Genomic DNA, 25,212 nt, shown 5'->3' with positions numbered 1-25,212 from the left:
CCCTGGTAAGAGTGGACTTAAGAGTGAGTGTTCTGGACTTTGAGTCAAGGGTTGTGGACCTGTTTCTGCTGTTGCTTCTGGCTTGGAATGAGGCTTGGAGCCTTCAGGACTTCCAGCTGGCTCAGAACCCAGACACCAAATTGTTGCTCTTCTGTGTAATCATTTGTCGCTGTAAATAAATGCACTGTACAGAGGATTCGAGAGTCTGCATTATGAGTCCTTCTGACCACTAACCGTGACAGGAGGAGGAGGGAACTTGGAGGCGTTCAGACGCCATGGAGGTAAATTTAAATTTACCCATATGAGGGATAATTTTTTGTCACGTAAAATGGGGTCCACTTCACCAAAGAAGCAAAAACATGAAGGAAAGAGAGAATGCAACCAGTATTTAGATAACACATTGTCTTCCTCCTCACTTCAAGCCTGATCTCTTCAATCGATGTCAGGACACTTAATACAAAAAAAACCTGGGCAGATTGCTCATTTATTCCCAATATTATCACAATTACTTATTGTCAGCGGACTGGACATGTGACCTCCTGTCTCTGGACAGCTGACAACAAACTGGCTAAACAGTAAAAACAGCTGGCTATATGCTAACATTATGCCAGCTAGTGTTAGGCTCCAGTGTCCTAACAATTACACTTTCCCTCTGATTAACAGTTTGATTAAATTCTCATATTGTATGAGAGTTTATTCACTAAGTGTCAAAGTCTACCTCAAAGAAAGTTTCACTAACACCGGCTAATAGCAGCTAACAGAGGCTAACAGCAGGCGTTACCAATAGAAAAGTTCAGGATATGCACAACAACTTCTTTCAGTATCGCTGTCGTTGGACAGAAGTGAGCTTCACAGACTCATTGACTTTGTATTGAACGCCTTTCACACAGTTTTACAGCCTCGGCGTGTACACCAGCTAAACAGCAGATTGAGAGCCTACACTTGAACTACAGAGGAATGATAGTCAGAGTTGTTTGTCCTATAGCGACCACCGTCGCTAGGAGGAGTGGTAAGAAAACAGGAATCAGTTGACTGTAATCTACTGACATCTAGTGGTGAGATTTTAAACACTGTGCCTTTAAAGATTGACAGCTTTGAAACAGACACTTTTACTGGAATTCCTGGCTGGAGATCTGGAGAGGTCGTTTGTAAAGAATTCCTCTTAATATTTCTACCGACAACGATTAGTGTCGATAAAGATATTATTATATTCCCTGTAAAGCACTTTGTAATAGATTCCTGTCTTAAAAAGTGCTATATAAATAGATTTTAGTGAGAAAGTGTTTGTCTTTAGTTGTGAACCGTGAATCTTCAATTTAAATATGTATATATTTTCCCTTGCGGTGTGATATAGTGCATGGCCTTTCGTCTAATGTCTGTGACTGAGCTATACTTGTCTGCGAGCCTATTTCCCCTGCCGCTGTCCTTCATAAATCCAATGAATTACCCAGTATCCCCCCTCTTTCCTCCATTAACCCTCCCCTACTGCCCACCTCCCTCTTCTCTCCCTCCTGAACGAGTGATCAATTAAGGCCCTGTCCAGCGCTCAGTGCACGTCAGCACTTTCTCTCCTCCTCTTATCCCCTCCCTGTCATTTTTTTCTTCTTTTCGGGTGTTGGGCCAGCCACCACCAACACGACAGGATAGGGAGCAGAAAAGACCAAAGGCAGTAGGAAAAACAAAAAGAGAGAATCTTTTATTTTCAGGATGAGAAATGCTCTGTACAGAGATGTGAGTGTTCAGGTGTCAGTATGTGCTCGAAGGAAAACATCCTTTCGTAAACCCTCTGGCAGGAAGTTTACCTTCTGCCTTGCTAGAGGACTTTGCTTTAAAGAGGAAGAGAGAGAAGACAAAAGATGAAGGCAAGTAGAGAGGAGTTATAAAGGACTTGTACAGCTGTCTCTACACTCTATCAGTTCACAGTGAGAAAATACATGTGCACAGACAGTGCTGGTCAGGAATGTAATGCAGTAAACATATTTTGTCCTAGAGGAGTAAAGTAGGAGATTTTTGTTTATTATCATCAAGTCCCATTAAAACTAAAACAAATCTGCTGAAATGACTGCCTGTGTGGTCAAAGCTTCCTTTTCCTTTGTGTCATAAAATTTTGAGGAACGCATTAATGAGCCACACTTCACACTGAGTGTCATGCTCCTCTGTTATGATGAACACGGGCTCTGTTGTATTTTATCAGGGTAAATCCCTCAGCCATTGTTCTGTTGCTGCAAGAACAGCAACAAATGTGCGTCTGACGGTGTAAAACGCTTGCTAGAAAGTGCACTGCTTAGCTGTTTTTTCAAATTAAAAGAAGAAAAATAGCATCAACCTTGGGATTTGTTGAAAAATACAGAGAAACTCTGCTTTTATCCTTCAGTGGGTTGTTTAGTATCTGAGGATATTCTCCCACACAGCAGTCAGGTAAACTGAATGAAAGTGATTTATGTCTCTGCTTACAGTTTAAAGGTATGGTCCAATAGTGAGCTTAGTGAGATCCAACACCTGCCACATAGTTGAAGAAAACACATGTTATCCACAGTTTAATGTTAAAACAGACCTCTGTGGGCTGTTTAAGGCTCCGTGTTTGGAAAGACACGGCATATTTTGTACTTCTGCACGCCGGCAAAGTGGATTTTAAAGCAAACACTGAATATGTGATTAAAGTGCAGTTTTAATTCAAGTGTTGCTTGAATTTACTGCTTAGTAATTACTGCCTTTTTCATCCGCACTCCCCCATTTCCAGAGGCTCAAAATTAATTGGACTTACTAACATATTATTAAATATATATGGACTTATTTTTAAGCACTTGTATGAAAGTTTTTTGTAGTCACTGCCTGAAGTCTAGAACCCATGGATATCACCAAATGCTGGGCTTCCTCTCTTGAAATGAGTCTCACTTTCTTCAGTTTTGTATTTAATAAGTGAAAAGCATGCTTTTTGGGGCTGAGATCAGGTCACTGACTTTTGCAGTTTGCCTTTGGCCATTTGCACTGTGAAGCGCTCGACTGAGTTTGGCAGAAAATGTGGTAGGCTTCAAATTATGAGCTGCTTTTCTCCTTCTTCCCATCATTCTGGTACAAATTCATCTTAGTTTCATCTGTTCAAAGATGTTTTTTTTTCTCTAGGATGCTGCAGACTCACGTCCAGTCTAAAAATGGGGGAATACGTATAAAAGTGGTTGTCACATTGTAATTGTTTGATTTGAAATCCTCTGTAGTGGTGTATAGACGCAAAACTATAACAGTTGTGTCTCGACCATCAAATGATGGACTTTGCTGTATTTGCATTACATCCTAATAGACAACCACTCGTATTATCTCTTTCAAAAGCAACACACAGACTAGTTTGAACAATTTCCATTCATCCCTCCATCTTTTTTAACCACTTATCCAATTCTGATTTGTGTGGGAGTTTGAACATTTTTTAGTAGCTGTGCACTAGAATTGTACTCACATAGAAATTCACATTGAAATGCTCAGATAATAGCATCAGTGAAACACTGGGAGACTCTGAGCTGTTAAAGGTGGGCTCTATCCTAGCTGTTTCAATGACTCATCCTTCCCTTATAATCTTTGTGCTCAAAATCCCCGCATCATTAAACTCCCATTATTTCAGTATAGCTTACTCCATAGTGAGGATCAAATTGAGATTTCAGACACTTATAAATTCTCCTTTCCCATCTCCGCTGTCACTGACTAAATGTAGGGTCGCACGACTTTAGTATTTTTCACAATGTTACATTTCCATTCAGTTCTGGGACTTGTTAAGTGCACTCGTGTTGTGTTATATAACAACGAGGGAACACTTTTAGATACATCCTGTGCAAGTACAATGAAAGCACATTGGACCTTTTTTTTTTTTACAATTTCCTCCTCTTTTTACCGTAAATTGCTGAGAAACACTCAAAGTTAGGGAAGCGAGTCTAACTTTGTCGAGACCGGAGTGGAGAAGCTCCATTAATCCATAGATATTTGTAAACAGGACTAACTTTGCATTCTGCATACCTTCAAACTGTTTGCAGACACCCAAATATAAAGCATATATAAAAGGTAGATAAAGCTACAGAGTCTAAAAGGTGCAGCCAATACATAACTGTCTCAGACCAAAAATAGTCTATGGGGAAAACAAATATCCTACTCACTTTATCTTTGATTTCAATAAACACTCTTGATGAGTTTATGATTGTGATTGCTACTTTCAATTCTTGGATAATACGATGTTTATTTAGTAAAATATGATCTCCTCACTGTCCTTAAAGGTAGATAAAGCAGGGTGTGTGTGCATTAGGGCGTGCCTGTCCTGTGACTGACAAGTTGCTACCCTACGAGCATGCAGCATCCCTCAGTTTCTCAGTCACATCCTCCCTCCTCATCGTTTCCAGTTTTAAATCATCAAGATGGCAAACAGCCAGCATGCTCAGCTCAGGCTCTGGACTGGGATGGGGACTTTGCTAACCATCGCTGACATCACGATTTCTGCATTAATCTTTTATATGCGTTCTGTAGAGACAATTCATTTTTTGTTTGACTGGACTTGCACTGTATGGACAAAAGCACTGGCACACTGCCTCTACAAGAGCTGCTCGGCCATGGAAACCCATGCTATGAAGCTCCCAGCGAACAGATATTGTGCTGATATTAACGTCAGGGGAGGGTTATCTCTCTGCAGAGGATTGGCAACTTTTACGGACTATGCACCTCAGCGTTCAACAACACCGCTCTGTAACTTCATGTGTCAGAGTTGCTGTGTTTCCTTCCACTTCTACACTACAATAATACAAATTACTTCAGGAAGGGCATCCGTATGGTTCCTCTGAGGGTTCACATGCACTCCAACTAAAATAAAAAAAAACAACCCACCAGCAAATAGGAAAAAGCACACGAAACCCAACAGAAGTGTGATGGAACAGCTGCAGATGTGACAGAAACCAAAATATGCAAACTGTACTGAGACACGCTTAAAGGAAGCAGAGGCTTCATCTGTGCTGTGTGGCAGAAAAAGACAACTGCTAATGATATTATCATCATTAGCTGTCAGGATTAGCTGTTTTGGTTTTTTGTGAGCTTTTATTGCATTTTTTTTTCTATTTCCGTTGTGTATTGGTCGCCTTTGCAGCATTTTACTATTTGCTGTTGTTGTTGTTTTTAATTTGCCTTGCGGGACATCCGGCAAACGTGGAGCTACCCGCTGCAGCGACCCTGTAGTGACAGGGTAGCAGCTGAAAGCAGCAATGCTACAGCTGATCTTTAAATATCAATATAAGCTTCACAAACTGAATATGAGTACCACGCTGTAATTCACTCGCTCACCCATTCACAAATGTTTTTGAATGCAGACTGCATGGCTGAGTGCTTGCTGTTATACACCTGCAGCAATGGGACTAAAAGCATTTGGATTCAAAGATTAAGAGGTGTGCTCCATTACTTTTGTCCATATAAGTAGTCTGTGTGTTGGCATAAACCTTCAAAATGCCACTGCAGTGTATTTCATGGAAAATATGATCCTATTAAATTCTCTTATCTCATTTTAGATCACTGAGGTGACTCTAAACCTTTCAATAGATCGTACAGAAATTTGATGGGATGTTTTTTCGCTGTAATATATATTTTTTATTTAGAATGCCCTAGCCCTATTTTTCTGCCTCTCGTGCCCTTTTAAAACCCTGACCTCCCCTCTGAGTTATTAAACCTTTTAATACGAAATCCAATGAGTTTCGCTGGTCTATTACGAGCTGCCAGATCCACTTAGATGACTGCCTCGTAAGTTATTATCGGTTCAGGTCTCCGCTGTGGTGCAGCTACCGGCCACTGCATCACTGATGACCAGTTAATTCAGTTTCCCAGTCATGATTAGCGCCGCACACTGTGCACACTGCTGAGGAGCTTTGATCTCTGCTGATTGTTGCAGATTGGCAATCGTCTCAAAGAGATAAGGCCTCGCAAATTTAAAGTGGCTCGCGAGCAGTGGAGGGACTTCATCTTTTAAAAGCTTATTAGTCTTGAAGATTATCCGAGGTCTTTCAATTTGACGGTCATTAGATGGGTGCGATTGAATAATAGATGAGATCCTCTTCTGTTCCTCTGTGCTTTCTTGCTCTTCGGTCCACTTTTGCGTATCCAGCAACAAGCCGCTTACTGCGCCTCACTGTGCCAGTGCCGTGGGAGAGGCAGTCTCGTTCCTTCACGACTGCTCTTTGTTGTCTGTCCTTGTAAAAGTCTCTGTCTCCTCTCCCCGCCCTCTCGTCCTCACATCACTCTAAATGATGCAGTATTTTCTGAACATGTGGGAGTCTGGGGCTGTCTTCTCTCTTCAAGAAAATAAAACAGTAAAATGTCTGCCTCATTTATCTATCTGCCTCTCTCTTCTCCACCCTTATTCTTTCAATCTCTCTCTCTTGCTCTAAGAGCTTTCTTACTCCAGGTTGGATTACACTGATAATCCTCCCTTTCTTTATCCATTTCTGGCTCAGCGCTCACCCTAATTTTGGAGGAAAGTCTTTGAATTAACCAGAAGAATCCATTTCACCTTTTCAAGAATCTGATAAAGCACCCTGCTTGCCGTAATCTCATTTTACCTTCACTCTCCATCCCCTTCTTCATCTGTTTTCTTCTTTTATTTCAGTTCCAAAACAGAATGTATTGCAAAGAAAACCTTTTTTTTTTTGTTTCCGATTGCTTTGCAATCACAAATCATAGAGCCTACAGTCCACTGGAAATTGGGTTTCCTTGGATCGGGGCCCACTCCATCTTTTATCCCATATTTAGTTTCTTTCATCCTTTCCTTCACGTTTCTCCTCCTCTTTTTTTTTTCTTTTTCTTTGTTTTCAGACAAAGTCTTTTGAAATAGCGTCCGCAAAGTTGGGAGCAGACATGAGGATTGAGATGGTGCATATGATGTTGAAAACACTAAATGCCACCAGACAGAGGCGGTCAATCACAGCGCCTGCAAATTTCCACTGCTCCGCCATGCTTTCGTTCTCATCTTGCTCCCGGAAGCGGTCCGCCATGTAACGCACCTCCTCCAGGATGGCCTGGAGCTGGGGGTCTCCCATCCCTACAGTGGAGCACCCTCCAAGACCTCCGGCCCCACCTCCAAAGCCCCCACCACTGGAGACAGTGCTGGGACATCCTACAGTTTCCACATTAGGGGTAGGCGGTGGAGGGGAGCTGCAAAATTGTGACGGCAGGTGTGGAGGTGGGCTTCCCGCCACTCGCAGAGGCCCAGCGGAGATGTTGTTTCTCTGGATGCTCTCCGGGAGCACCGAGGGGTCGTCCATGCTCTGAAAACCCATATATAGAAGATTCCCGTTGTTGTTAGCACTCGTCTGAGCCTGGAGGTGAGGGTGCCCTGCATGAAGCGGCCCTGTTTGGAGGGGAGCCAGGTTCTGTGGGTGCAGCGGGTGGAGGGAGTCCGGAGGGTTAGGGATGCTTCCGCTCTGTGACCCCGAGGAGCAGCGGCGCAGGTGGGGGGCGCAAGGTGGCCGCTCTGGGTCGTCACTCTCACCCGGGCGCTTCATCCGCAGGAACCACGCGACCCACTGCAGCAAAACGAGCCGCACCTAGTAAGAGAGAGAGAGAGAGGGACACTGAGATATGTAGAGATGAGAGCGGGGGACTCGAGGGAGCACAGAGCATAAAAGCACTCAAAGAAGTAAAAGAAAACATAAGAAAGCAGCCACAAAGCACTAAAAGCAGCTACACATCCTGACCTGCACCTAACGCCAGTTAAGCTGGGCTAATAGGCAGTTATTTGTCTCTTTCAAACTGCAGCTGCACTTGTAGAAGTACGAGATCCTCACCAGGGTCGCCTGAGGAAAAGATTTTTTTTTCTTTGACTGCATTCCCCACAGAGAGGAAACTTAGAAATAGGCATACATTCAAACTGTGGAAATATTGAGAGCAGTGCTCACATTACTGTTTTATGACTCTAACAAGTTTGCTGTAATGTTTCATTAAACAATGTTTAAATAGAGACCTTATTCAAATTGAAACCTTCGCTTCTGCTCTCCCAAAAAATACAAAAAAGACTCCAAGTCCCCTGAAAGTCATTCTGGCCCAGCAGAGTCCAGATGGGTGTCTGGCATCTAATGAGCAGCTAATGTCCAGATGACTGCTCAATTACACTCGACAGAGTATGTTTACCAGCCAGGTAACCATCTCTGTTGCTGCTGCCGTTGACGTAGGTTTTTTTCAAGGGCTGTAATTATGAACTGCGCTGGTTCGATGCCCTCATCTGAACCACATCAATTAGCCTGTTAATTGGCCATTGGACTGTCTGAACGAGCCATTCATCAACAAAGCGTCCTTGAATTGTGTCGATACATCAAGCATCTGCGCCGTCATGCAGTAAAGCTGATGCACATGTATTGAAAACTGCAGGCCTGTCAGTTCGTCTCTGCAGTCCACACATAAATCACCGGATAAATACATCTCAAGATGTTGGTTAATATTACATTACATGACATTTATTTTCATTTCACACCTTCTTTCAACATTTTTCATGTTTTAAAAAATTCACGTTATGACAAAACCTTTGTTAAAACAAAGCTTGATGAATTTTTTATCATTAAAAAGGCGAGGAAAATAAAAAAAGAAGGAATGAGGCAAATCAAATCCTCCCACAAATCCAGAGTGCTTTGAAATGCACTCCTGTTGAAGTCTGTGGTGAGGCATTTGATGAACACACTCAGGCAGACTGACACTGCTGGATGAGTCACAGCCGAGGAAGTCGGAGAATAAAAAGCGAAAGAAAACTGGCAGAGGAGCACAGGTATAGAGCTAACAAATGGATGACATGTTATTGAAAATGGCAGAGCAGAAGAATTATACTGAAGCTTGAACAGAGATTAACAAAAAGATTCATTTGAATATATCTGCGTGAATTAGAAAGACTCGTAAGTGATGATGTTTGTGGAGTTAGGCTCACCCATTTGGGCATTTTTCCTCCGGTCGGATCGTGATGATGATACTGCAGAACCACCACTGTGGCGATGACTGACATCCCAACGATGATCATTATACTGGCAAAGTACTGACCTGGGAGGAGTGGGAGAGAGTAAAATATTTCATTTTTAAGTCACACCGTAATTTCCTACTGCCTCACTGAGCTTCACAATATCTGCTACAGCTTGTTATTTAGGAAACAGCCCAGCAATCGTTGTATAGAAGTAAAAGATCTACAAAATGATGGCTTAATGTCTGTTTTCAAGGACTCTAAGGTCAGCAAGATGAGGTATTTCACTGAAACACATTATGATGGGATTCTCAAGAAAAATGTGAATTTTTAAGGATGGTGTGTTCCTGTTTTTTTCAAGGTGGATGTCTTCATAACACAACTTCTGCCAAGTTTATACTCCTGGGGGAAAAATCATCAAACAGATTAAATCCACAGCAGATTCTCCTAATTAAAAAAACAAGCAGAAAGGAAAACACTAATGATTATGACTCTTTTTTTTCTTCTCTTACGCTTTTAATGACCAGGATTTGTGTCTTCAGGCAAAGATGGCCTTGCATCTGTGTCGGTTGCCGTCTAAGCTTGCTAAACATAATTTCCAGCAGCGTGCCCACAATCAATTTAGACTATTAAACTTTAAGGTGAGCAGGTGGCCACAGTAAATCCTGTGATTACAGTTTTTTGGGGGGGAGCATTGTGTAGATTTTCTGGTCTCCTGTAGTGCAGTACTGTGCAAAAGTCCCTCAATTTTCCATGTTTTGCAATGAAAATGGGAAATAGGTGCAAAAATTGATTAAAATGTGCAAAATGAAATCCATGGAAATAAAGTGTATAAGGCAATCTGTACAATTCAAACAGCTTGAAAGTCAGTGTTTGGTATGACCACCCTTATTCTTCTGTCTTAGGGAAGCTTTCTTGTTGTGTCTTTAAGTGTGTCTTCATGAATAGTTCTCCGGGCTTCTTGAAGGACATTCAAAACTCCTCTTTGGATGTTGGCTGCCTTTTGTTCTGTTCTCTGTCAAGATGATCCCACACTGCTTCAGTAATGTTGAGGTCCGGGCTCTGGGTAGGTCAGTCCATGACTGATGGTGCTGCATTGTGAGTTTTTCTATCCAGGTGTGGTTTTACTGCTTAGTGTGTTTAGGATCATTGTCATGCTGAAAGATGAAGCTGTCGTCAATCAGACACTTTCAAGATGGTATTGCATTATGGATCAAAACCTGACTGCACTTTTTGTGTATTCAGAATTTCATCAATTTTGACAAGATCACTGTTACCACTGATTTTCACTGCAGTTCCCTGTTTCCCTTCCCTAAGAATGGATTTTTTGAAAGCCACTCTTCCACTCAGACTATTTCTGATGAGGGTCCAGTGAACAGTAGATGGATCAACTGAAGGGTCAGACACATTTCTCAGGTCCTCTATCAGGTCTTTGCTGCATTTTTTCCCATTTCTTAAGGACAGGACTTTCGGATACTGTTCATCAGCTGTAGATACTTTTTTTAGGTCACTTCTTTTTTCCTCCACTTGTCAAGTTTCCTTAAATGTTTTAGAACACACTGCACATCATCCAGAGAAATGCCAAGTTTTCAGCTAACAGCTCACTGAATATGACTTTGTGCAAAAATACTGTTTTATGTCTGCCAAACTGTGGAACAATGTATATGTTTTTGCAACAGGCTGCTAATAAATTTAAAATGAAGTTTTCTGTCATGTATAAGAATAACACTGGTTTGTGTCTGGAGTTAGGAGCCTGTTACATGCTTGAATGAGCCATGGGTTACTGTTAAATGGCTTAAAAAACACAAAAAAGTCCCATTCCACTGAAAGTGGTTAAGTGAGAACTACTGTCTCTGGTAGCTTTTCATGTAGTTTCAGGGTTCTCAGATTATCAGAACAGCAGCTGATGGGAACATTTTGTGCAGCCTGCAATTGGGTAATGTTCCTTTCATCCATTCATAGTTCATGTTATACTCTTGCACTGCAGTAAGACCGTTGCAGAAGACAACATACTTCCTCCGTTTCAGCCTTGAAGGCAAAGTATAAAAGGCAGCATCACTCAGCTAATGAATTTAAAAAAAACCTGTAAACCCGAAAGCATTATCAGCATATAAAAACACCATCTGAATGGTCACAGGGACACTTGTGTATCCCATCTAAATTGATACTTGGTCATTGAAACCTTGGGAAAGTCTACAGTTAGGTCCATTATTTGTTGGACAGTATTTGTAATTTCAACAGTTTTTTAAAAAGAAGGAATGCACTGGCCAACACCAAAATGTCTAACAGACCACAGAAGACAAGTTCACAACATCTAACAGTCACCAAGGCTCTTAGAGATGCTGATCTACAATCAGCAGAGCCTTCAAGATGAACTTGTCCTAAAAGATGGGAAGAGAAAAGTAAGAAGGACAGACGCAGCTCATCAATCCAAATTTACCACATCATCTGTGAAACAAGGTAGAGGCAATCTTGTGGCATGAGCATGTATGGCTGCCAACTGAACTGGACTACTAGTGCTTATTGATGATGTGACTCCTGATAGAAGCAGCAGGATGAATTGTGAAGTGCACAGGGCTGTACTCCCTGCTCAGAGTCTAAAGTGGACTGCACAGTGCAAATGGATAATGACTCAAACCAAACTACTAAAGCAACCCAAGAGTTTCTCAAGGAGAGGAAATGGGATTTTCTTCAAATGGTTGGTCACTGATGTCAACCCAAGACAGCATGTTTAGGCCTGCAACTGAAGGTGGCTGCACTAAACGCCCAGCAGAGCATCTCAAGGGAGGAATCACAACATCTGGTGATGTTCACGGGTTCTAGAGTTGAGCCTTGGATTTCACTCCAACAGTCCTGATATTTAAAACTATATTAGTCTGTACGATTCCTCCTGAGCCTCTGAAAATGGGGAATTGTGTACAAAAGTCACCGTAGTTCCTAAACAGTTCATTTAAATTTGTTGTAAAACCCCAGAATCAAAGCCTCGAATTAAAGCCTGCACTTCAATCACATCTTAATTGTTTGGTTTAAAATCCACCGAGGTGACACACAGAGGCGAAACTACAAAAAAAATGTGTCTTTTCCCAACGAATTATCAGCCTAACTGTTTAATCAACATGTTCAGCATCCACAGGCTAACTATCAATTATAACAAACAAAAAACAAGCACAAAGTATCGATCGCGCCCATCAGATAGAAACTGCATGCAGTATTTCCAGTGAGTCAGACAGCCTGATTTAATGCTGTGTGTTGCGATGGCAGCAGATTCTTTTTCCTATGAATATATCCATCTTTCACATACCTATGAGAGGGACGGAGTCAGATGTGGCTGGCATGATCTCTGCGACCAGCAGCATGAAAACAGTGAGAGACAGGAGGATGGTGATACCTGCAGATAGAAAGAGAAATAATACATTTTGTTAGGCCATCGATCCAGTGGTTTGGTCTCCTCCCCTCAGTCGCTCTGTCTACTTCTGAGAAACTGCATTAGTCTGTTTGGTATTTTGATAAATAGTTACACTCAGGAGGAGATCGGGTTCGATTTATGTAAATGACTGGCTAACGCTCGTACAGTGAATCACTTTTTTGGCATTGTGCATCTCTAAAGCAAAAAAAAAAGCACTTCCGCATACACAGCACATAACCCTTTTTAAAGGTGTTCAAACACCACCGGTGTGCACGCGAACCGCAATTCCATCTTCATTTATCCACCGCCACGCAATCTGTCTCACTTCTCCAGCAAACGGAATTTAGGGAGTGCTTTGCTGGCATAACTGTCCCCATTCAGAGGCATTCAATTAAACTCCCAGGCCGAGAGATAAAATATGAATGCTCTTTAAGGATATTAGGTGAATTAAAAATGCGTCTTTTATGTCGCTTTTTCTCTTCACATATGACATTTATTCTTTTTAAAAGCATGCTCCTCTAACCCTAACGGCTCGGCCGCTCGGTGCACGCGTCTCCTCCATCAACTGAAGTGACAGAGTATTTTTCTGGAAGCCAGTGTGTAAGCTCTCCCCCCAATCAATTCACTAGCTTTAATTACATCAATAGGTTAATCGTCCGTGTGTGTAAGGCTTGGCATCCCCCCCACCTCCTCCTTTTATGGAGAAATGCTGCGTAATGCATCCTGCATCGGGGGTGAGGTCAGGCTTTGACAATGCTGTTGCCTCCCAAGCAGACATGAGTCAAAGAGCATTTAGATTTATCCAGTTACCAAGGTGAACTTAATGCAATATCAAGCTGCAATTTTCTATTTTCTTAAACAATTAGTCAAATAAATGGTGGAAAAAATAATGCAAAATTTCACAAAATTCAAAAGTGACACAAAAAAATCTTGAACCAATTAAATTAGATTAAAAAAATGTAAAGCTGAGACTTTTTCTCTATTTTTACTTTATAAAACTTAATCGGTTTCCCAAACATAGTCATAATTTTTCAACCACTTCCCTCTTCCATTAGTTGCCTAACAGCTTTACCTCTATAAATGTCAGATAACGTGAAATCTGGACTATTTAATGTCCTGAGGAGATGAACATTAGTCATCTCTAAACAGGTTGAAGCAGATATTAAAACATATTTGCAGCTGCTGCTTGATCCCGGCAATGCTCTCTCTCTCTCTCTTCCAGCCCATTATTGTGCGATTTGGATGTCTCTCCCCTTCTCCTCCTCATCAGTCGTCCCTCTCTCTTTTGTGCTGTCCTCTCTGATCCTTTTCGAATTCTTCTCCTGTCGGTGTTATCTTTTTGCTTCCCTCCCACACCCATCGGTCTGTGTTCCTCCTCCTCGCATTTCTCATCTTTCTATTTTATCCTGTAATCCCTCTCCTCTCTCAGCTCCCCACCCCTCTCCCTTTGTCTGTTTCATGCCTCCCCGTAGTCTCCAGTGCCACTCCTTCGATTCTTTTTTTTTTTTCTTGAATTTATTCCGGGATGGCTTGCTTGTTGTGAGCTCAGTTTTTGGCAGCCTATAAACTACTTCACTCAAACCCGGGAGCAAGTTGGAGATTTTTGCATATTTGACACGTTCTTTTTACAAAATATATACATTCGTTTCAAAAAGCCCGAACACTGTGTAAAACCTGCAAGTCGTTTCAATCATATAAGGGACATTTGGAAGTCTTACTGCATTTGCAGCAACATGCTTGGAGAAAGTTGAAAGCAGAGCAATTAAAAACTACAAAAAGTCATGGCCACACGTGCTGCTTTTGGGGCACCATCTTTTTCATAGAAGACACCTCGCTTCTTCCATGTATTACAGCAGCTTGGCTGTGTAGTGAGTTTATGTGCCTGAAGTTTCTATTTTCCTTCAGGTTTACTCTTTACACTGTGTGCATCTTGCACTTGAAGCTTTCATTGTTTGCATTCATGATTACCTGCTTTACAGTTCCCTGGTATTTTACCGGTGTCCCTTTGTTTCTTGGCTACACGCAGATTAGTGACTAGAGGCAAGAAACTGCAAAAATTACAAAGTATGTTTTAACTCAAATGAGCTTGCATTGATTCTCAGACTGGTTTACCCTAAATGTGTGTGTGTGTGTGTGTGTGGGGGGGGGATTCATGTTTCTGTGAAGTCTTTTAAAACATGTTTTTGATCCACTCACCCAATGAGATCTTCTCCCCGGAGTCAGCAGGCAGCACAAAAATGAGCAACGTCATAGAAGAGAGCAGCACACATGGGATGAGAAGGTTCAAGGCGTAGTAAAGCGTTCGCCGCCTTATTGTAATAACAAATGTCACATCCGTGTAGGGCTCCTTACAGCAGTCATAGAAGACCTCATTACGCTTTCCAGGAACTCCTGGAAGTAGGAGAGAAACTAGTTTGGTTGCTCATGCCTGAATAAAAGTGAATGCAATGCAAACTTTTTCCCCTACTCACCTATTAGGTCCCATTCTCCGTTGGGCATGTAGCCGGAGATGTCAGCGTCGACCATCTGGAGGTCCAGCAGCCAGCCGTCGTACGTCCAAGAGCCAAATTTCAGCTCACATTTCTGAATGTCAAAAGGAAACCAGCGAACATCCACATTGCATGTGCTCATAAAGATTCCTGAGAAAAGGACAAAAGCACAGGGGCTCCTCAATCAATTGACTAAATGACAATAATGAACCGCCGCTTCCTGAGGAGAGGTGACAAGGGAAAGATGTACAGCCGGACCATTTGTTTAGTGCAGGGAGTCTGTCCAGAATATCAAGTTCCTTGTTAGAGAAATCATTCATTCACTTCAAGACCTCTTTTTTTTTAACTTTCTACAACTGTGTGAAAAATGTTACATCACAACCAAAAGTGCACACTGCAACAGCATTTTTATGAACACCCTGCAGGTCTACAGAGAGTTTTTAAATTTAGTTTGGAGGCTGAGGAAGTGAAAGCAAGGACTAGATTAGAAACGAGCTCCCGTCAAAGAGATGGCTATAAAAACAAAACTTGGCAGCTATATATATTGTCACTCACAGGTTTCAGATATTTTCTGCTGTGAACAAATGCTGCTTCTGCTCTCTGCCTGCACACACACAGCTGTTAGCTAAGCCTCAGCTAGAGAAGAAAACATCAACGATGACACTGAAAAATGAGATTGTGCACAGTGCCATAATCAGATTCCCACTTCTATTATGCAGAAATAATAAATGCAACCGCTCCCATATGCACGGCATAAGTGACCAAGAAATTATAAAGACACACTTCCACCCTCAAACGAAAAATTGCAATGATCCTCGCTGTGGTCGCTGGTGAGCTGCAGCTCTTAAAGTAATTACTGAAATAAAACGGTCTCTCACACACACAAGTGCAGAGAACCAAAATGCCAGTGAAGCCTTGCAGCTCTCAAAGACGTTCATTATGAGCCTGCCCACATGCAAATCAGCCTGTGGAGGTAAATGACAACAGGGAAAGGGGGCTAACAGGTGGAAGGTATAGATTTTCTCTCTCCTTGCACTTCTTACTCACTAAAATCCAGCTCCTAACCTCAGGTTCCAACCTTTGCTTCATGAGTGTGTCTTTATAATTACTCCCGTTATGAGCTCCTAAGGCCCTAAAATCTAAACGTACACCAATTAAGTTAAAGCAGATCCACCTCTCTGTGCTTCAAATCCATGCATATTTGCAGCCTGCCTCTCGAATATATCCAGTAACCTTGAAACAACACCTTCAAACAAGGCGCCAGAATCTTCTCTGCAGCTTGGAACAATCTGTCTCGCAGCGCGTACGGCTCCCAAAATAAAACTCCATCATTCTGAGCATTTCAAGGCCTAGAGACAAGATTACCTTGTTATAAATGTCATCCGGTCCAGGTATGAGCTAAAGCCTGTTACACGACGTTTCCTGTTAGGCCATTAACACAACACAGCACCTTTACCTCTGCAGCAAGAGGAGTTATTCAGACGGCACGCAGCAGACATCTGGGATCCTCCACATCTGAATTATTTACTGTGTGTCAAGCTCCCCGCTCCATGCCTGACACCCACAAACTTGTTGCCTCTTATTTACTGACAATAACCAGCTGAACAACAGGAATTGTAGCCAGGCATGTGTCAGGGAGCTGATTTGTTTCTCATTCTTTTGCTTTTTCTTACTTTTTCTCATTTACTAATAAAATACACACATCAAACCACTCCTTCTCATATTTTTCAAAATCGTATCTTTGTATTCTCCCACTAATTGACTCCAGACAAAGAATTAAGCAGCTGTATTTACATTCAGCAGCAGCTCATGGGATGGCTTTTGGGGCTTGCAGTCTTCGACTTTTTATTCAAAAAGTCTTTTCAGGCCCTCCCAGTCGCTCTCTCCTCACCCCAAGAGATGGGATTCAGTCTCAGGCTTTGATAATCTGGTGTATAACGAAAAGACTGAGAAACTGCAAGCAAAGGCCTGTGGAAACACGAGAGGGGAGTCTATACTTTTGTGGGCTTGCATTTGGGTTAAGGCAGGAAGCAGAGGAAGTGAGCGTCTCCTATTTATAGGTGTTACTCACAGAGCTGGGAATCCGTAACCAGTGACTAACTAGGGATGCTGTTTTACAGTGATAAAATATTAATGTCAAGTGTACAAACAGTAGGGAGACATGACTCGATTGTAGAATGAGACGCTGCCGTTGCACCTCGGGGAAATGTGGAGGGGATAAGGAGGGAGATGAGCGACGGGGAGAGCAGGAACGATGATTAAAATCTAAGAAATATGCGGAAAGCCTCACCTGGGGGAAGATACTTGGCAAAGCCGCTGGAGTTTACCAGAACATTGGTCTTAAAGGTGGAGTCAAAGTCATCATCTGCACTGAGGAAGGACAGAGGAAGAAGTGACACGACTTGTTGACGTGTGCGCGTACGAGGCGAGCGTTTAGGGGTTTATGCAGGGTTTACCTGTTGTAGAGGAGGATGTCTGGGGTCCAAATTTGATCTGTGGTAAAGCGAAGATTTTTCACTCCAGGATGTTCGCTCTGGTTCCACTGGAGATAGTGGTCGTACCAAGTCTTCAACACACAAACACAGACATGCTGTCTGAGCCAACAACCTGCAGGCAAATTATTGCACACTAATATTGCACACAAATTGCCAAAAGTATTCGCTCATCTGCCTTTACGCACACGTGTATTTGAGTAACATCCAAATCTTAATCCATAGGGTTTAATATGATGTCAGCTTCAACTTTTCAGGAAAGGCTGTCGACAAGATTTAGGAGTGTGTTCGTGGGAATTCTTGACCATTCTTCCGGAAATGCATTTGTGATTCATCTCAAAGGTGTTCTGTCAGGTTGAGGTCAGGACTCTGTGCAGTCCAGTCAAGTTCTTCCACACCACACTATCCATGTCTTCATGGAGTTTGCTTTGTGCACTGGTGCGCAGTGCTTTTGGAACAGGAAGCGGCTATTCCCAAACCCATTCCCTGAAGCTCTATGCACTGGTCTTGAGCTAATCTGAAGGCCACATGAAGTTCGGAGGTTTGTAGTGATTCACTTTTTGTAGAAGTACATTTTATACACCTCTGGCTGTGGAAGTGATTGGAACACCTGAATTCAGTGATTTGGATGGGTGACCAATACTTTTGGCAACATGGTGTATTTCCAAAGCCCTCTACTGTTCATCAAAATAAAACAGAAGATAAAAGAATGCCACTCTTCCATCTACTGTGTTATTCTGATAACAGTGCGCAGTTTCTTTTTAATTTCCTGCCGTTGAAATCGAAGGTGCTTGGAAAGAAGCCCGACTGGACCTTTTTAAGTTTCTTGAAGACGTTTCTCATCCAAGATGCTTCTTCAGTTCTAAGACTGTCTTCAAGAAACTTAAAGAAGTCTAGTCGCTTTCCAAGCTCCTTGGATTGTCATGACCTGGATGACTGAGAACCAGCACAGATATTCCTGCTTTTGTCTTTTTGCCCATCCTCATTAAATTCACTTGTGTTCAATCCTTTTTGCATTATAGTCTTCCCTCTCTCCGTTTTTGCTCATCTTATGTCTCTCTATGTTCATCAAGCCTGTGTCTACATTTAGGTCCTGCATGCTGAAGTGATTACAATGATATATGGACTTCAGGGTGACCTTAATTTGCATGTTAAAGACTGAGAAAACTAGTTTTTGCCGCTGGAATACAATTTAAAAAAATGATCACCCCAAAACATTCAGAGTCTCACAGGGGTCCTTACCATCTGCAGCCACATATTAGAGGTTAACACCTGGTTCTTCTCATCCTGCAAAACATTTACACCACTTAAATCATCATTCGCCATATAAACCACAAGGCAAGAGGTGTGAGCACTGCTCTTGATCCATAAATCCACAAACAAATATCAAATATTTGAAAAAAAAAATCTGGTGCATTATTAATACCACAGTTTCAGGCATAAACAAACTACATGCTCAATGCTTGGGGGGTTTTTTTTCAGTCTAATTTCCATTTTAATTGCAAACAAGAAAATGCTCAGTGTTCTCCATGAAAAACTAAATCTTAATCCAAGGATCTGAATTCGTCCTTTTTAAAATGTTTTGTCTGATGTCAGAAATCAACAGCCCCCAAATGAGTCGGAGATGCCTACCACATCCATGATCTGTATCAAACTGAGGCTGAAGGAGACGTTGAGAGGTAGGGAGTCGTTGGCCACTGGTCGCTCCATGTGGTTGTAGTCCTTCAGGAGGTTTTTCAGCAGAGTCCTCTGATGAGGGCCCTGCAATGATACTGAAAGGCAGAAGAAAGGGCTCATGTTTGAATCTGATATAATGCTCATGTGTGGAAGCAAGCGAGATTTGATGATTCTAATGTCTCTATGTTCACTTTTAGTGGGTCCAGATTATAAAGTGTGTTTCTAAAATTCTAGGAAAAACTCCATTAAAAAGCACACTGGGGAAACAAATGTCAAAAAATAAAAAAAACAGGCTGCTGATCAAATGAGAAGATTTAACCTTGAGGATTTCAGCCTCCTTATCTATAAATACATCTGGAAGAACATGACTGAAATGAAAAGAAGACAGGAGGAAATGCATGAGGAGAAGCAGGTTTAATGATGAAATTAGCAGAAATAGATCTGATCACTTATCTGGGCTTTAAATGTAACACTGAGGAAGGGTCCAGCTCCTCAGTCAGAATAAAATATTTCAAATTAATGCTGAAAACGCGGAAGAAAAATCAGCAAAGACAAGAAAGCTTCAGAGCAAGCGTGGAGAACATTAAGTAAACAGGAACTAATTAGAAATGTAGGAAAACCTTATCAGGGCATAACTGGCACTAATTAATGTGTAATTAAGTTTGTTTGAGAAGCTCAGAGGTAATGCACATTAAAATGTTGAATTAAGATGTTGATTGGCATAGAAGAAGTGAGAAAATATCACCCTGACCACAAATGTGCCGTTTATTTGTGTGCATGTAGCTGTTTGTTTGTTTCCTCTCAGTATACCCATCATAACACACCCAAGGTTTAGCCAAGAACTTTAATTTACTGTTTATACCACGCTTACATCAATCCATTTGCTTGGCTGTTTATTCAACTGAGAGCCCTCCCTTAGTTGCTGCTCAGTCTTAGGGTCAACAGAGACAACAAAACCCTCTCACGTCCACATTTGCAGATAATTAACCTAACAAGCATGTTTGAAGCCCACGCTGGCACAGGAAGAACATGCAAACTCTACCAAGTAGATTTGAACCAGGCTTCTAGCTGTGAGGTGACAGTGAAATATACATACAGGAAATAATTATTACATTTTTATCAAAAGTGTCAGATTTTCAGTGTGGGAATTTCTTTTTTAAACTACAGCTCTGAAACCCGTAGATGAAATGTTAAAGCTAAAAAGAGAAATGTGTACACTCGACTTTATTGGGTACAGCTGTTAAAGCAAATCAGCCAATCGCTGGCAGAATGGATAAGCATTGTGATTTAGGTGTCTGAGTCTGAGTATCGGAGGAGCTGCTGATCTGCTGGAATTTACCCCACACGACCATCTCTAGAGGTTACAGAGACTGGTCCGAAAAAGAGAAAATATCCAGTGAGCAGCAGTTCCCCGGATCATGTTGATGTCAGAGAGGGCTTCAAGCTGATAGGAAGACAACAGTAACTCAATACAACCAAACACTACAGCATATATACACAGACAACATGCTGGACCTGGAAAGCGATGGGCCATTCACCACATCTCAGTCCAACAGAGCATCTTTGGGATGTGGTGGAATGAGAGATTCACATCATACACGTGAAGCCGACAAATCTGCAGCATCAGTGGGATGCTATCATGTCAATATGATCAAAATACTAAAAGCATGAAAAGATTTGAGAACCTGCAGAAAAATATGTGGAAGATTTGGATCTTGCAGAAAGTCTGTGCACTTCATACTGATAAAGTTTTATATTTCCGAGGTAAATTGGTAAATTTATTTGCCGGGATGCGGTATGCTGTGCGTGAAATGGAAGGAACTGTTTGTTTAGTGAAAATGTCACTCGGTGTGCTGATACCCAAATAAACTGCTGCGAAAAGCAGATGCAGCCTGTACTCTGAGCAGTATGGAGGAATTCTTTTTTATATATTACACTCTTATATAAGTTCGCTGCTGGGAATATGACAGGATTAAACCCTAGAGGTGCAGAGTACAAATTTGCATGCACTTGTGGTGGCGTTTCCTTTCAAAGCTTGCCAAGTAATGAAAATTCCCTGAATGTTTTTTTCTTTAAAAATCTGCGTGCCCAAATACTGTCAGAAACTTTCGCTTCCTCTGTCTTCTTGTCGTTCATGTTTCCCAGCTTTTAGTCTTTGAAACCAAACAAACTGAACACTCTTTCACTGCTGGTACTTCTCCCTGTTGGTAAAGTTTGCCTGCTCTCCTCTCAGGTCTCTCAATCAATTGTCAGCATTTATGTTCAGCTTTTACTTGTGCTGCTCGGAGCGCCGTCGGCTCGGCTGCAGCAACATGTCCACAACACGGAGAGGCAAGATGGAGATGGAAGAGCCAATCTATACGTCAATTCATTTGATCTCTGACAGGTTTTCCATGTGAGAGCCCCTCGTGTGCACACAGATTTGTGCAGAAAGAGCCAAGGCAAAAACTGCTTCCATTTTTCTATCTGACATCTGCCTCGCTGTGCTGACTAGATGTCAATCTGCCCATTACAACATCTCACGCAGAGGCATCCAACCCCGTCTCTCAGCTAAACTAACATCCAGAAAATATGAGCACAGTTAAGACGTAAACAAACAAAGCAAACAGGTGAGCAAGAGTCTCACTTTTCTTCTCCCGGAGTCTCTTTCCTACTTCCTGCTATTCTTATTCCACTGCATACTTTGTAAATCAAGCATCAGCAACGTGGACCCCAGCGCCCGAATTCCTCTAAAATGCTGCTGCAATCCGATTCCCTGAAAACAGAGTGAAAGACAGACAGAGAGAGACATGAAGGCAGGCTCACCGTGGATCATAGCAGAGAATCCAGAGAGGAGCAGAGCCACTGAGTGCCACATCCTGGTGGTGTGGAAGGGGTAAAAGAGAGGAGGCAGAAGAAGAGAAGCTTCAGATGTTGGAAAAAAGAGGAGGAGGAGGGAAAGGGAAAGGGGGGGATACAGAGAGGAAGGGAGGAAAGGAGCAGAGACTCAGGAAGCTGCTGGAAATCCTCCGGTCTGCATCCAGTCAGCATCAGAGGGAAGAAGTGCAAGCGTGTGCTGGAAGAAGGGGAGTCGAGAGAGGGCGAGTAAAAGGAGGAGGAGGAGATGCTGGTTGTGCTCTAGCTCCTCTCGCTCCTCTCTCTCTCTCTCTGTCTCTCTGGGAGGTGGGACTAAAATGGAGAGAAGAAGAGAGAAAATGTCAGTGATGGGGTGAAAGGTTTGACGATAAAACAGTGAAGTGTGGGGACGGATTGGAGGAAGGAGAGAGTTTAATTGCCCTATCACTGTGGGCTGACCTTTTTAAAGACAATAGAAACTGATGAGGCACACGATTTTAAGTGCTCTTAACACTAACGGAGAAGGAGTTTAAGTGTGGAAAAAGGGGCTGATCGATGCAGCAGGGTGAAAAATGTTTGACATAGGCTCAACGCGTGCATAAATTCATGTGGCAAGCACCAAAAGTAACACATAACTGCTTATACTTCTCTCAGTAAACTGATAAAATGCACATTATAGTGATTTTTTTCCACTCTGTGTCAGTTTTTTCTGCACAAATTGCTCATACAGCCCCACATATCACTAGATTGAGCTTCTCCCTCACACTATAAAAGCTGAATCCTTCATAAATCCCTGGAGTGTCATACGTCCTTCCCTTGACAGTGTCCCCACTGTGACTATGTTTGCTTTGTTCCTGCTATTCGTGTGCACCTGTCTAAACTATATTGCAGTTTGCTGCATATATGATAACACGGGCTGGTTATGGCTGTGATCACGCACTGCTGGACTGGAAACTGTCTGCTGTGTGTGAGCTTCCCACACTCGTCACTCGGTGAGCTTTGAATCCTGCGGGGCAGACAGACTGGTTTAATTGAGAAAGTGCTGGGCTCTGCAGGAGGGCAGTGGGAATGTGCATAGTTAAACCCTACTTCTCATTTGTCCTCATGAAATGCTGATGCAAGGGCAGAGGCAGCGAGAAACTGAAAGACTGAGAAAGAGGAGGGCGGGGTGGGGGCAAGAAAAGAGGAAGAAAAGAGTTGGACTGTATAATAGATTACCCTATTACTTCTACTGCCCTTCGGAATTACCCCTTTCCCAGGCAGCCTGACACACACATCCAGAGCACCTCCCGAGCTGCAGATTCATGCTCGGCTGCACACAGAGGAAGGAGAGTGGCCCTCGGAGGGGAGAAGAAGGATGGCCAAGTCACCGGCTAAAGCACGGCAAACTGCACCAAGCGTGGAGCGAGGCCACATGGTGTGCCCCAGCAATGTATCACCAGAGGAGGAGGAGGAGGAGAAGCATCCTGTTGCTCTTTCTGCATCCCTGCAAATATTACTGCTTAAATATGTGCATAATGTATTTTGCGTTAACCTGGTGAAGAAAACACACACAAACGCACACTCACCAGCACCGAGTGTGACACGGTGCCAAGAACAAAATCCATTAGCCTTCATAAAAATACAGATTGGAGGCATTGAAGCGTGGGTGACATCTGGCGGTGTGTTTTCCTACTGCACGCTGGCTTGCAGCTCGGCAGCTCTGGCTCTGAGTGTGTGCTGGGTGGAGAGAGAGGTGGTGGTAATTAACAAGGAAGAAACTGGGCTAAATGGCACGAGAAGATGATGAGAGTCGGGGCCATAAAGAGAAGGCTAATTAGGAAACAATGCCAGCGAGTGAATAGAAACACAGAGCAGGATGTGAATTAAAGCCATATTAATGATTATGGCGGCTGGAATGAAGAGAACCAGGGTTATGGCCATCATGGGGTGCTCTTGGTCTCTCTCACTCTCTGAATATTTGCCTTTTAACTGTGCGGCTCCTGATTGTAAATCTAATGACACAGCAGCAGTGGTGAGATGGCCATTTCTCCGACCTGGCATGACTACTGTTTATCCCCCCCTCTGTGCTACATGCTGAATGGTGCCTCTGACAATGCAGCCATCAGCCGTAGTGGCTGCTGTGCTGTGGTGTTTTTAATTACTCTGCTGATTGGATTAGGCCCTTTCTTGCGCTGACACGTCCCCTTCACTTAATAGTGTGTTATCGACAAGAGCAGCACATACATCCATTTTCCTGTGAGGTCTGATTTGTCAGAGTGGCTTTTTTCTGGAGTGGATGAAGTTCTCTTCTAATGGACAATTTGATCCTGTCCCGGTAAGCCCTGCAGCTGCTCGACTCTAATCCTATAAAATGTTATGAAGTGATATCTAAGAGTACTTCTTTCGGCTTAGTATTTCTATTACCTTTTATTTCTCACAATGAACCAGTTTTAAAGTATCACAGCTGATGCAGCAAAATCAAAAATGTGATTGTAGCTTCATTTATGACATCTAGACTGGTTTAGTGGTTAGTATATTTGCTTTACACAATACAAAGGAAAAGCAAGCTCAGTTAAGGATAAGGAAAAACTGGGGAACAAGGACTCGGAATATTGTGGAGGTAAGATTAAAAAAAACTAAAGAATAAATGCAAGCAGTACACACCAGTAACAAGAGACAAATACAAAGGAAGGAGGAAAAACTAAACAAACTAAGAATCAAACATATTTAATGATAAACAGAAGTTAGGATTCTAAAAAATACAAAAGACTGGGTCCAACACTAAAGATCCATGACAGGAGGAGACACAAACACAGCCTCAGGCGGTCACGAGCTCATCCAGTGCCAATCCCAAGGCTGGCACTAGACTAGCTTGGAATAGCATTCAGTGTAAAATCTGTTCCACATCTCTCTTTGGGAGTCAGGGAGCAGCCTTGATTGAATATTAAGATGGAAGTTGCCCGGGTAAAAAAAAGCGAAGTCACCGAGTGGCTTAAACCTGCATTCTTTCTACTGAGCAGCAGGGGGCGACTCGTCTGCTTTAAAAAGAAATCAGATGCACAGAAGTCTGCGAGAAAAGGAGCCAGCTGATCACTTGATTTATAGTCTCAGTGGGCACTTTCCTTATGAGTTTAGGATCTCAGTGTCTAGTTTTAATCCTTATTTAATATAGCCTGATGTTCATTTAGTAAATTACTGTCCCATTTATTGTAAAATAGACGTCTGAGACGCGTATGATTTATCGTTTAAATTAACATTTTTCCTATATATAATGTTAGTTTTTTATATTCTGCGTATAAGTATTTACTTACTTTAGGACCATTTGAAAGCACACTGGACCTATCCTTTAGCTTTACTCTTAACTTAAGTACAGTGGGGCAA

The 25,212-nt window shown here is 42.4% G+C and overlaps 1 protein-coding gene across 2 annotated transcripts; it reads right to left on the bottom strand.

The window, feature by feature from the left end:
• Positions 1-1,670: 1,670 nt before the first annotated feature.
• On the bottom strand, positions 1,671-22,068 carry chrna11 (cholinergic receptor, nicotinic, alpha 11). 2 transcript variants are annotated; one of them, XM_085446118.1, is made up of 10 exons: positions 21,820-22,068; positions 18,970-19,109; positions 18,580-18,624; positions 17,302-17,411; positions 17,136-17,215; positions 14,828-14,995; positions 14,553-14,747; positions 12,252-12,338; positions 8,924-9,033; positions 1,671-7,556 (listed from the first exon to the last, which is right to left on the bottom strand). In XM_085446118.1, exons 1-10 carry the CDS (start codon positions 21,869-21,871, stop codon positions 6,822-6,824), a joined length of 1,722 nt encoding a protein of 573 aa, XP_085302244.1. In that variant the 5' UTR covers positions 21,872-22,068; the 3' UTR covers positions 1,671-6,821. The 2 variants fall into 2 exon arrangements, with proteins under 2 accessions (XP_085302244.1, XP_085302243.1); XM_085446117.1 differs by lacking the exon at positions 21,820-22,068 and having other exon boundaries at positions 18,970-19,110.
• Positions 22,069-25,212: the final 3,144 nt, after the last annotated feature.

The sequence above is a fragment of the Copadichromis virginalis genome, linkage group LG22 (assembly GCF_057382275.1).
Source record: "Copadichromis virginalis isolate Kocher_CV1m ecotype Utaka linkage group LG22, C_Virginalis_male_GT1.1, whole genome shotgun sequence".
In the NCBI taxonomy this organism is placed as follows: Eukaryota; Metazoa; Chordata; class Actinopteri; order Cichliformes; family Cichlidae; genus Copadichromis; species Copadichromis virginalis.
This window is presented reverse-complemented; position numbering and strand designations above follow the sequence as displayed.